Below are 12947 nucleotides of genomic sequence, written 5' to 3' on the forward strand. Positions count from 1 at the left end.
AAATGGAACAACGCTTATGAAATACTGTGTGCACAGTGTCCAGCACATGGTAAATACATATTAATTATTATTATTGAAATCTTTTGGATGGATTGTTTTCTGAGATCAATGGGGAAAGGGTAGTATAATTATAAAGAAAGGGGAAGGGAAGAAAAGCTGTGGAAAAGAGAAGCAGGACTGTAAAGGCTGATCCTGGAAGAGAGGAACTTACTGGCTGTCAAAAAAAAAAAAAAAAAAAAAAAAAATCCTGAGAGAGAAAAAGGATAACATGGCAGGGACTCAAAGGCAAAGGCTTAGCTTTGCTTTATGCCAAGGTTCCATCCATCTGGCCTTGGCTTCTACGCCGGCTTTTTCCTCCAAATGGCAGCTCCAGAAGCCCAGTGGTGAAACCCAGGGCAGGGAGATAGATCATCTCTGAATCAGCCTAAATTCTGCACTCAGGGAAGGCATATAAAAAATGTACATATTATTCTTTTGCAGTATGGAATTCCCCAGAGACTAATAGAAGAGACAGGCCTGTCAAGTGAGTGAGCAGTGACCACAGGCAGACATAATCCCATTGCTTTTTGGCTGACAACTCATGCAGAGGAAAATATTCTCTGATCCACAAAAAGGTAAATGTGGCTTAAATCCCAACACAAAATTCTAACTGTAATCATCTTCTATCCCCACTCGATGATGACCCCAGATGCCAGAAGTATCAGGAACACCATCAATACATTTCTTACTGTTGGGTCGTAATAATTTAGGCGTTGCTAAAGGTAAGATGCTCAAAGGGTAGGATAACTCAGATTATTTTCAGATCTAAGGAAAAAAAAAAGAACAGAATGATGTCTTTCCTCGATTTGTTTAATAGTGGATATTGTAGCACAGCGTCTATTCTGGGGGAACATACCGAAAATGAGCACAAACCTGAATAAGTTATGAGATATCTAGGAGAATAAAATGCATGGTGAACCACATGATTTTTTTTCTTTTATGTGAATGAAGGGTGGCTGGTCTAGATCCACTCCTATGGCTTTTTGAATTCTAATCAACTATAAAAACAAGGCAAAATTGCAGTTCTAAAACAGATTTTCAGTATGATCTCTTCTGATGTGCCTTCACAAACACAATCATTTAAGACACCAAGTTGAAGCCTAGATTTGAGTTATCAGAATGTAGGGCATGCTTAAGAGGAAGATCAAAGGGCAATTTTTACATTACACAAATTAGCTTGATACGGAAGAGTAATTGCTCTTATAAAATTAAACACGGATTGAAATCATGTATTATGATCCACCCCATCTGTTCAGCATACACTTTATCATCTATCTACCTATCTATCTATCTATCCATCTATCATCTATCATCTTTCTCTATTTTTTTTAGGAAAGAAGAGAAATATGTTTTATATTTTTGCTAAATTACTTCCCAAAGACCTTATTTCCAGACCTCTGGGAAAGCTTTGATCGAAATCCACCCGCTTTTGTTTCCAACTTAAGTGCAGCACGGCCGGCCTGTGTACACAGGTGACTTCCCCGATAGGTGAGCTCCTGGGTCAGCTGACTTCTACAAAGCACCAAAATGCTCTCCTTTCTGTGTAAAGACTTGTATCCTATATTGAGCACTTTCCTTTAGCCCACCCAAGGCTGAGGCTTCTCCACCCCCTTCGAGCTGTGCTGCAGAGGTCCATGGTTCCTTAGCTGGTGTTGCTGGGGTTCCCACGGACACCCCTGCTCATGCCTGCCACAGCCTCGGCACACTACTTGTTTAATCAAGAGCTTGACGTGCAGCCCAGTGTGAGACTCGGAGAGAAGACAGAATTCTGTTCTCAATGGGATAGAATATTTAAGCTTAGGCCTCTGCTTTAAGATTTGGGACTCAATTTTACCCTTTAGAGCTAGATGTGTCAGTACCCCAGAGCTATTTTTCTGGGACGCATTTTGCTTTGAATTGGAAATATGCTTTTGATGTTTTTTTATTGAATAAGGCACAGGCACAGGACTACATTCATTATTTAGACTAGAACTTATTTTGTACTTGATGTAAGAAAAAAAAGCTGGTACACTTGTTCAGGGTAATTGCATAGAGTGAAATGAACCCAATTTATGTAAAGGCTTATTGAAGGAATACAAAACTTCCAAAGTAAGCCTGCTAAATCATTCATTCAGTACGTGATTGACATTTGCCCAGATCGGGATTGTGGGCTTTGCTAGGTTTTAAAAGCAAAGCAAAGAAGCAATTATTTAAAAGTGAACATGAAAACCAGCATTGAAAGAGAGCAATCCTGGAGGGTGGATATATTTTAAGTGATTATTTTCTCTTAAATAATGTAATTCACAGACCATTGAGCTAGGCCCCAGGAATCATCTCTCAGCCTATGTTTCTACCTGACAACCTTTCATATTCTATCAGTAGAACATATGTAAATGTAATGCAAATAATGTCAACTACATTTTTAAAGGATAATTCTCTCTTATTCTTCTACAGATTCCCATTTCATTTTTTGATTAAAAATGTTGCTATAAACAAAATGGGTGCAGTTGGGCTTAAAGTCTATTTCTGGGAATCCAGCTCCTTTGAAACTACTCGTTCCTATTACATTTCCAGTTAATACCTATAAATCCATCGATGCTAAAAAATCCAATGTGAAGAAATTGTAAATCCAAGTCCTTTCCTCTGCTCTAGACATAATACGTCCAAAATTTACGAAGAGGTAAATGCCACATTTTCATCAGTTAATTGTTCTCTAGACTTAAGATCAGAAACATTTCAGGCAATCGAGAAGAGGAAAAAAAAAAAAGCATCTTTAATTGATTCCTCAGAGAGTTATTTTCCAGACTGTAAATCATTGTTCTTATATCTTCTGTTTGGTTGTTTTGGGAGCTACACAGATGAAATCTAGGATGCAGGTGAAGAAAATGCTAATAAGACATAGGAAAATATTAAAAGAGTCCCACTTTGCCTGTATGGGACAAAGGCAGTCTACTCCATTAGGGGACTAAAAGCAAATGTCAGGGAAGGATTTTGACCCTTACAAAAGCACAAGCTTCATCTGCCTTGGAGAGAGCCATGGGACAACACATCTTGTGATGATGTCTGCAGGGATGCTGACGGAGCTCCGAAATCCGGAATGAACGAATGAACTTAGAGAGCTCAGGAGAAGGGCCTCTCCTGGCTGCAGAGTCTCCTGGGCAGTCTCTCAGGGATCAAGATACCAGTCAACCCACACGTCAGTATTTTCTGCCCTTTAGAAACAATGATGGTATTGACCATTGGTGAGTGTGACCTGTGTATTTATAGACTATCTGGCCTCAGATTGAAAAACGCAGTCTGGGGGTCTGCTGGGTTGAAATCCCTTTAATTTTCTATTTGAATGTTTCCAAGCTTTGTAATTATGCTATCATACACTTATGGTCATAACGAGTCAAGTTTAAACTGAATACTCTTTTGTACCCATTTTTCATATATATTTTCACCCTATATATAAAGTTTGGGGTCAAAAAGTCTCCAAGGAGTGTGGAAAAATACAATAACACATTAAAAGGAAGAACATTAAAAAAAACCAAACAAACACTAGTTTACCTTGGTCTTCGAATTTTTTAAGGTTTAGAAAATTCATTAGTATTTTTAAGCATTTTAAGAATTATTATAAACCGTCTTTTAGAATATATGTCTAGGGGCGCCTGGCTGGCTCAGTCGGTACAGCGTGCAACTCTTGATCTCAGGGTTGCGAGTTCGAGCCCCACCTTGGGTGCAGAGATTACTTAGAGTGCCTGTCTTTACTGGGCTGAGATCATGTTCCCTATTGTGAGCACACAGTAGGAGCTCAATGAAAGCTTGTTTTCAGAATGAGTTATTACAAAGAGATACTTATGTTTCTCTTTTACCATAATAGGTAATATCTATAAGTAGTGTTATCTTTGCCTATGATATTTATATAACAAAACTAAGTTCAGTATAAGAACTGATTTAAAATAATACTAGAAAGAATGGGAAATTTAAAGGTGGGAATTCAAAGGATTAAAAAAAAGTCTAGGATCTGCCCATGAATTTCTAAATATAGCATGCTTGGCCAGAGAAATGGAAATGAATATTGGTGAATGAACTTCAGATGAAAGGCAATTAACAATATAAAGCCATGTAAATTTAAATTAACATAAAACACAATTATTTGTAAAACTACCATATACATTAGGAGATGGGATACTCTCTCTCAACTTGCATTCTCTATACTGTCCGTGCAAAATTGCTTGTAGAGTCCTCCAAGGGGCATCTGGGGCCAGATGTGTAGAAAACATCCCTGGAAATGGTATATGTCGATGCAATGTGGCCTGCCCTCCTCTTTAACCAGACGGAGTCTGGCCAGGTCCCGGCTGTGGTTCAGAACAACCCGTCTGGATGTGTGACACCTGCAGCACGGGCAGCAGCAGCTGGAAGGCGTCCTGGATGTACGTGGTGCTGTTGCAGCCCTGGGAGGAGGGAGACACGTGCTTGAAGGGCTGCCTTTAGGGTTCAGGCCTGACAATTCTTCCAATCTCATAATGGTCCCTCTCTTCAAACCTCACAATATTTTATAAATATATTCCCCTTAATGTTGGTGCTTAAAGCAAATGTAAACACACTCCTTTGGATGGCATGCATTCAGGTCTTCAACAGAGAGAAGAATTCACTCAACACGAGGCAAGTCATTTCCATAGACTGGGAGGGTACATGGATATGTGTGCATTCACGACCCAGTATGTCTGGTCTTACCCATCCTTCTCCCAGACCAACCCCACTGTTCTGAAACAACACAAAAGCACAGTGTGCAGGAAGCTCTAGTGTGTCCTAACCTAGACGTGAACAGACAAGCATGGGCTACATAGAGTTAACTGGAGATGTCATTGTGCAATTAGTCACGGCCAGTCCTTGAAGGCCGTCCTCCTCCTGTGCATGCTGGTACCCTCTACTTGGCTTGGATTTTCGATGTTGCCATTCGTGTTCTGTGGTACCCCAACACACAGCAGTGGACGGAGAGGCCACTGAATGTTTCAGGTCACTAAATCGTAAGAAAACTCCCACTGAGGAAACGAATCGACATTTGACTGCATATTCTTCATGACTGACATAGTCATCTCCCGATGCCTTCTGGGTGGCCGGGGGAGACACTCTCTTATTCCACATTCTGCCTCTGACCGCCTGGCTTTCCTCTCAGCTGTGTCCTCCAGAACTTGCCCCTCTGGCTCCTTGGCCCTGCTGGCTTCCTCATCCCCCTGCGTGACTGTGTCCTAAACGGTAACACTTGATGCCACTGCTTTGCTACTTTTGTACCTTGGTAGTTTTCCTTAACAGTAAGCGCAATTCCCACAGACGGCACTATAAATACATAGCAGCCTTCCCCGACTTGCATTTGGTAATTTCCAAACTCTGCGATGACAGCTACTCCAGCGCACGCACCAAACTGTCGTACGTGCATTGCCCGTGTTCAAAGGTAACGTGTTAACACCTGCGGCTTCGGCTGGGTGCCCTGGGGCCACACATGTGCCAGTTCCTTAGAGTTAGGCCCCTAATGGAAGGTTTTCCTCCACTAGCCACAGGTGGAACACAGCAAGAATGAGGCCTCCCAGGCCTATTTTCTTCTCTCCTATGCCACTACTTCTGGCAAAACCACAGCGGGCTCGGGACACTTTCACATCAGTGTTACCGAGTCCCCGCGAGGTGGCAGGCCAGGGAGCGAGTGCTGAGGACAGAGCCTTTGCTCATTGAACTGGCAGAGGCTGATCTGTCAACTGGTCAACACTGCTAGTCTGAGGCTGAGACCCAGCTAAACAAGGGTTCTCGTGAATGGAGAGAAGTGCCCATTTTTACACAAATCCCCACTGAGCAAGAAGCCCTCATTGCAGCCAATAATCACAGTGTTAAATCTGGTGTCAAACTTGGCAGCACAAATGAGCTTCTGCCGGAGGAAACAGCAACAGAAATAACGTGCAAGCTTAGCGTTTCTCTTTTTAATCAGGAATTCTTGAAAATTAGGGACTGTTGCTTCACCCAAGGGTTTAACAGCTGGTTGGGCTCTACACACGTACTCAAAAAAGACTGTTGGTGGTGAGATTTAGCATTGCAATAACACTTGCTGCCTGGGAAAAAGACCAAAAAAAAAAAAAAAAAAAAAAAAAAAAAGTAGCTCTAACATTTGCTTTGATTCAGAAGCACTTTCTCTCTGGGTGCCACTTACCTCTAACAAGACACTATTGATCATGGGGTTAAGGACCTCAGCCTTCTTGTCACTCTGTGGAATCAAAAGGATGAAATTTGACAGATTAGGTGCTCATGCTGCTAGGCTTGCCACATCAAATGTCACATGCTGGCTCTGTTGAGGGATCTCTTAAAGAGGAAGGAGAGGAGAAGTGGAATGCTTATCATAGACCAGGCTTCACATTTGGTGCTTCTTCTCTAGAATCTCACTTCGTTTTGACAGAAATCCTAGTAGGTAGGTACCATGATGACCTTAAAGTTGAGAAACTAGGAATCAGGAAGGTTGAGTAACTTGTTGAAAGTCACATAGCTAGAAATTTTAAACACAGATGTTTTTAACTATTGAAAGCCTGCAACACGTCAGGGATTACAGGGGGATGAATGCGGCTGAGTCGTACAAGGACAAGGTTGGGGCCTGTCTTTACTGAAAATGTTGATATTTTGTTCATCATGATCTGTGTGCATTCATTTTCATTTTTTAAATTTTACATCAAAATATCTATCTAGATGACTGATGTTGTTTCTTTGTTTTTTGGCGGGGGGGGGGGCTGTGAGCAGGGTACTTTTTAAAATTTTGCAGGTGAGTTAAGTATCTTACTGGCCCAAGCTTGTCCCAGTCCCGGTCAGGATCCTTATTTTCTTTCTTGTTTTAAATGCAAACATGGGTACTTGATAATAGGGTATGTCTTCCAGATTAGTAGCAAAAAAAAAAAAAACAAAAACAAAACAAAACACAGAAACCACATTCTTCTTTTTTTTTTGAGATCCTTTTCTTAATTCTTTTTTATAAAAAGATTTATTTATTTATTTTAGAGAGAGAGCACGATCCTGTGCTCTCTTAACTGCCAGCAGCAGGAAGGGGCAGAGGGAGCCGAAGACAGAAAATCCTCAAACTGACTCCCCACTGAGTGCAGAGCCCAACACAGAACTGGATCCCAGGACCCTGAGATCATGACCTAAGCTGAAATCAAGAGTCTGACACTTAACTGAACGAGCCACCCAGATGCCCCCCATTTAACCCATTCTTAAGTATCACTTCCAGACAGATCTGTAGATTTCAGTTTGCAAAACATGAATATAGGTAAAAGCACAGAAATTCAGAGCCTGATATTAAGTAGATCAAAAAGTGAGAGCTAGTGTTAGTATCATTATTGTTATTTCCACTATTAGTCTATCAATCAACAGTCTTCTCTAAGTGTTCACTTAACTCTTAGACAATAAATAATTAAAGGGACTGGAGAGAGAGAGGGCAAGTTTAATAGGCGGGTTTCCTTACTGTACCCAGAAGACTTTATGGTAAACAAAAGTATATAGATGAAATACAGCTTTCCAGAGCAGCACATTTTCACTGGCATTACCCTACGGAGGGCAAAGTAATGTCTTCCTGGGGAAACCACAATGGAGGCTTGGGGAAAAACTCTTTAAAAACCCAGTCATTTTAGTAACTAACCAGAAAATCCATTATGGTATTTGCTTTCACGTTTATTTGATTATCAATAAACCTCTAAAATATAATCAAAATCAGGGCAATAAAATAACATTGGTTTTCAGAATCAATGAGATGTGCGAGCAATTTAAATCGAGTCTGGAGAGCAATAGGCACTCATTAACTTCAAGTTATGAATAATGGCTGTTTCAGAGAACAGAAACTCGATGTAAATGATTGATCCCAGCACAAGATCAGGGGTATTGTGACGGGACGGCATTGCAGTAAACTCTGTGTAGCTTCAGCATTTTCTTTCTCCGAAGTGGTAACCTGTGCCTTCTGGATTGTGTGCACACAGACACTGGTACGCACGTACAACAGACATCAAGTGTGTACACAGGTGTAAGTTCAAGTGCACACCCAGTTGCTACTCAGAATGTACGCTGTGGATGGGGAGCACTGCTATCGGCTGAGAGCTTATTAGAGATGCAGAACCGACAGGCTCAAAACCTGCATTTTAACAAGTTCTCCGGGTGATGTGCCCTCGCATTCAGGGGCGAGAAGCCACTGAGCTGAAGACAATAGGTTGAAAGAAACGGAAGCAATACCGTGACTATTACCCACGAATGTAAATAAATGGACGTCCAACATGAACCACAGATAACATATAACACACACACCTACAGACACATACTTCCTCATCACCGGACAGCCACAGAGAAACAAGCAGTTGGCCATCTGTCTGATGGGCAGCCACCTGGCAGGTGAGAGATCAAGAGGCCTGGGGGAATCAGTCACCCCTTCGGGCCTCAGTTTCCCACCTAGTGAACCTGGGAAAGCGTGAGAAGAGGCTACAGAGAGTCTTGGGAAGCTGGGTGGCCGAGGCCGTCTCATCCTGATTAAGACCTCACACGTCTCTGTCAGCCTGGCAGTTACACCACAGCCCATGGGTGTCGGTTACTCAGACAACACTGAGCCCACAAATGCGTTTCGTCAAGCCTATCATATCAATGAACGTCTCTCTCCCCCTCACTCTGCCTACATACAGTGAAGCTCTTACTGAGGAAGCCCCCAAATGATACAAGTAAGAAAGCTCATGTTTTGCAAAATAGGAGAAGGAAACCAGATTCCTTGACAACAGAATGAAGAGGTGGTAGGTAGTTCAGCCCTAATTAATCGAGTCGTTTCTCTGCTGCCAGTCACGTCTATAATCATTTCGACTTCTTTTGAGAACTACCCTTGGCCTTGGGGGGGGGGTGGGGGAAGTGCACCCCAACAGCCAGGTAGGTCTGCATGATATGATCCTGTCCCAAGTCACTACAGGGGATACCAAGTGGACATGTGACCCACACTGAGGAGCCTTTCAGCCTTCTCCCCCAGGAACCCAGAATCCGAATGCAAAGACACGGGGCGAGAAGGGCTACCACTGAGTCACATATGGGAATATGTATTCTGGCGCTGGGTCCCCACAGCTGCTCGCGGTCCTCCACGGCCTTTAACAAAGTCCCTTTTCTGGGTCAATTATGTAGAGCTTGTTCCTGCTAAAGGATGAACTGAGTTCTCTCAGAAGGATCCTGTGCAGTCCTAACCTCTAGGACTTCGGAATGTGACCTTACTTGGAGACGGGGTCACTGCAGATGTCATGAGTTAAGATGACATTACACTGGTCATACCCTCATCCAATACAAAAGGTGTCCTCAGAAGAGAGAAATGTGGACGCGACAGGCACGGAGGGAGGAGGACGTGAAGACCGATAAGGAGCTGACAGTTCAGCCATAGAAGAGGCTCGCCGCGAGAGCGCGTGCCTGCCAACACCCCGACCTCAGGCTGCCCTCCAGCACCCGGACACCATACAGCTCTGGGGGAGCTGCTCAGGCGGCCCTGGCAAACCCTATGCCTGCAGCGCAAACACGCCTGACTGCAGCAGGCGACAGAGCCGGCGCCCCCTCATGGCAAGAACCGTCGCCCTGGAATTCAGGGCCTTACAGGAAACAGCAGGAAGGCTGGAAAGGAATCGTTTCCCCTTGTCTTCCTGGTGCCACGAAGGTGGGGTTATGTGATGTGACTGGCCGAATGGACCCCGCACCTTTCCAAGTTGTTCCCTTGAGAACAGAAACACTTCTGCTCATGGGTAAGATGTTTTTCTTTCGGTTAAAGTTGCAGTATAATAATAAGGCAAAGAAACGTCTCATCGTGGGTGGCATATAGAAGACAGGTTCTGACGGCAACAGTGAATGCGAATATTCAAAATTATTTTAATAGAGATTCTTGAATGATATATCACAGATATTGTTAATGAAAGGAACTTCCATTTGACATCTATCTATCTGAGATTTTATTTAGTTATTTGAGAGAGAGAGAGAGAGCATGAGCTGGGGGGGGGCAGGGAAGGGGAGAGGGAGAAGGAGAAGCAGACTCTCGGCTGAGCAAAGAGCCCGACATAGGACTCTATCCCAGGACCCTGAGATCATGACCTGAGCCAAAGGCAGACGCTTACCCAACTGAGCCACCCAGGCGCCCCTGACTTCTTTTTAAGCAAATAAAGAAAATGAGGCCCAGAGATGTTTCAAAACCCACCTAATTATCTTGTAAGTCGGAGGTGGCAGTGTCAGGACTAGAACCCAGTCAGATGAGAGCCCTGGGCTGCCTGTCCTGACAGAAGGCGCTCCTGGCCTGGTTTTAGCAGACATCATGGCGCAGCTTGTTTATGGAGCTATCAGGGAACGCACTGCATCCTGCACTTCTCCCCACAGTTCCTCACAGACCCATCTTCCATAAAGGGTGGCAAAACGAATCAATACTATAAACTTACCCCAACAGTGGTTAAAGAATTCGTAAACTTCTTTGATAAGGAGGCCACTTCTTTACACATCGCAGTAGTTAATCTGAAAGAAAAAAAAGTGGTTTAGGCATTTTCCATCAGACGCAATAATTTAACCATCAAGACAATTACTGGTATTGATACCATATTCCATTTAAAAGAACACACACAAGTTTGAAGATGCTCTGTAGACGTGTGTTGCCCAACAATCTTCCATGATTCACAATTACCATTGAATCGAATCCTGGTTTCTCTGCATGTGTAGTTAATGAATAATCACCTAATTCACCCTACCTCTTTGCAGAAATCAAAAGCATAAGCGGGAAAATCTGAGACTTGAGCTCCATATGTTTAGAGGTGTAAACCTCTTGCCAAGTGGCTTTTCTTTGGCTTTCTGGTCATTTTGAAATAATAATGAGCATTCACTGAGGTACTTTCTTTTTTTTTTTAAAGATTTAATTTATTTGACAGAGAGAAAGAGGACAGAGAGAGTGCACAAGCAGGGGGAGCAGCAGAGGAAGAGGGAGAAGCAGGCTCTCTGCTGAAGAGGGAGCTGGACACAGGGCTCAATCCCAGGACCCTAGGATCATGACCTGAGCTGAATGCAGATGCTTAACTGACTGAGCCAACCAGGTGCCCCATTAAGTACTTTTATATGAGTAGTCATATTTAATCCTCATAGTGACCTTATGCATGACAGTAATATCCCCACTTTACAGATGATAAAACTGGCACTTAAGAAGGTTAAGTAACTTTTTTTTTTTAAGTAGACCTCAAGCCCAACATGGGGCTTGAACTCATGACCCTGAGATCCAGTCACATGCTCTACTGACTGAGCCAGCAGGCACCCTAAGACACTTAAGTAACATGCTTAGAACATGCTGGGATAGAGCTGGGATTCAAACTCAGCTGTCTCTCGATTTCTTGATTATTTTTTTCATTAGATTCCTCATAATAAAGGTCCTATAAAATCTGTTCTTAAGACTTATATCAAAACTCCAAGTTCATTCTAGCCATTAGACTTGTAAGATTTTACCCCAAGAAAATAATGCAAGATGGCCGCAAGATTTAACAAACATGGCTTTGATGACAAAAACCGAAAACAACCAGTTAATGTAACGATGTATTGTCTGTTCTCTCTTATAATTCATATATGTGACTTTTATGAATAGTGGTTAAAATGCTATTTGCTATTAGAAAAACAGTAACTCCAAGTCAAGAATCTTACATGTTAAAAGATCTAGTGAAATCATTAAAGGTAAGCTTTGTTTTGATAAATAGGGGTTCTAAGTTATGCATTTAGGTTTGTTGAGCTCTATCTGTCCATCATTCCATCCATCCAACCGTCCATCCATCCATCCATCCAACCATCCACCCATCCATCTATCCAACCAAAACTTATCTGCAGAAAGGGTCAGGAGTAAGATCCAGGGATAGCCCAGAGCCATTTTGTCTATGTCCTTGGGTAGGTGGGTGGAAAGGCACTTATTATACAGACAAGTGGGAGGTCTTGTTACCTTTTGCTTGGTGCAGCTTGGTAAGGCTGGGATAATCTGGACTGGAAATCAGAGGTGCTAAGAGTAAGATCCTGCTATGCATACTTAGGGACTTCTGAACACCCTCCCTTTACAAACAAGTACCCCAAATATAAAAGAGCACTTAGATGTTTCCTCACTATTTTAAACTTTTCCTACTTTTCCCTTTCCTCTTCTTTTTATACACTGAGGTAGGTACATCTTCTTCCTAAGTCTATTAAGTGCAGTATTGTGTGGTTCGTATAATATCTTTCATTTTCATATGTTTAGGTTGGAAAATCTAGACTAGACGACATATCCTTACAAGTGAGGAGAAATGCTACCAGTAGTACAAAGATGCTAATATTGACTTTTTGGAAGGTTCTTTGATGAAACATCTGCTCCCCAACCTACAGTGCCAAATGCAGTAATAAGCAAAGACTAGTTAGCTAGCAAAGTGAACGCATGTGTTGCAATGTGTGTGTGTGTACCCATATATTTTTAGGAGGCTCTATTTTGACTCCTGTGTCTGTGTAGTAATGAGAAGGTGTTCGGATCTGTGCTAATTTTCTATACCCCACGTACAGCTAATGGCTTGTTTTTCAGCTCTGTACCATCTATTTTAATATATGCTCCACACCGACTATTTTCACATATATGAAGTTACACTGATACACATTTTATTTCACTAGATAAACTAATAATAGTGGCTACTATTTGTTGAAGACTATAACATATGACAGCACATATGCACACCCATGCAAGCCACAGGGAACTGGCTTACATCACCACCCATCACTGCCAGCATTCGGAATACGCAGAGCTGGTGTAAGTCCCTAGGAACAGCAGGGGTGTGTTTGAATATCTTTGTGAAGCTGGCTGACAAGTCGCATAAAGATGTTCTTTCTCTATTCTTGTGGTGCGGTAAAAATGCAATTACCCTTAAAAGTCTGTACTTCTAAGACTT

The 12947-nt window shown here is 42.5% G+C and overlaps 1 protein-coding gene across 4 annotated transcripts in view; it reads right to left on the bottom strand.

Annotated features, from left to right (window-relative positions):
- Positions 1-831: 831 nt before the first annotated feature.
- Positions 832-12947, bottom strand: part of FAM114A1 (family with sequence similarity 114 member A1) — a 67513-nt gene continuing 55397 nt past the window's right edge. For all 4 annotated transcript variants that reach the window (XM_040625220.1, XM_008701400.2, XM_008701399.2 and 1 more), the window contains 3 exons: positions 10458-10530; positions 6200-6253; positions 832-4454 (listed from right to left, as the gene is read on the bottom strand). In XM_040625220.1, coding sequence (XP_040481154.1) covers positions 4329-4454; positions 6200-6253; positions 10458-10530 — 253 coding nt within the window. In that variant the 3' untranslated portion in view covers positions 832-4328. The remainder of the gene's footprint in view (positions 4455-6199; positions 6254-10457; positions 10531-12947) is intronic.

The sequence above is a fragment of the Ursus maritimus genome, unplaced genomic scaffold (genome assembly GCF_017311325.1).
Source record: "Ursus maritimus isolate PB19 unplaced genomic scaffold, ASM1731132v1 scaffold_8, whole genome shotgun sequence".
Taxonomy (NCBI): Eukaryota; Metazoa; Chordata; class Mammalia; order Carnivora; family Ursidae; genus Ursus; species Ursus maritimus.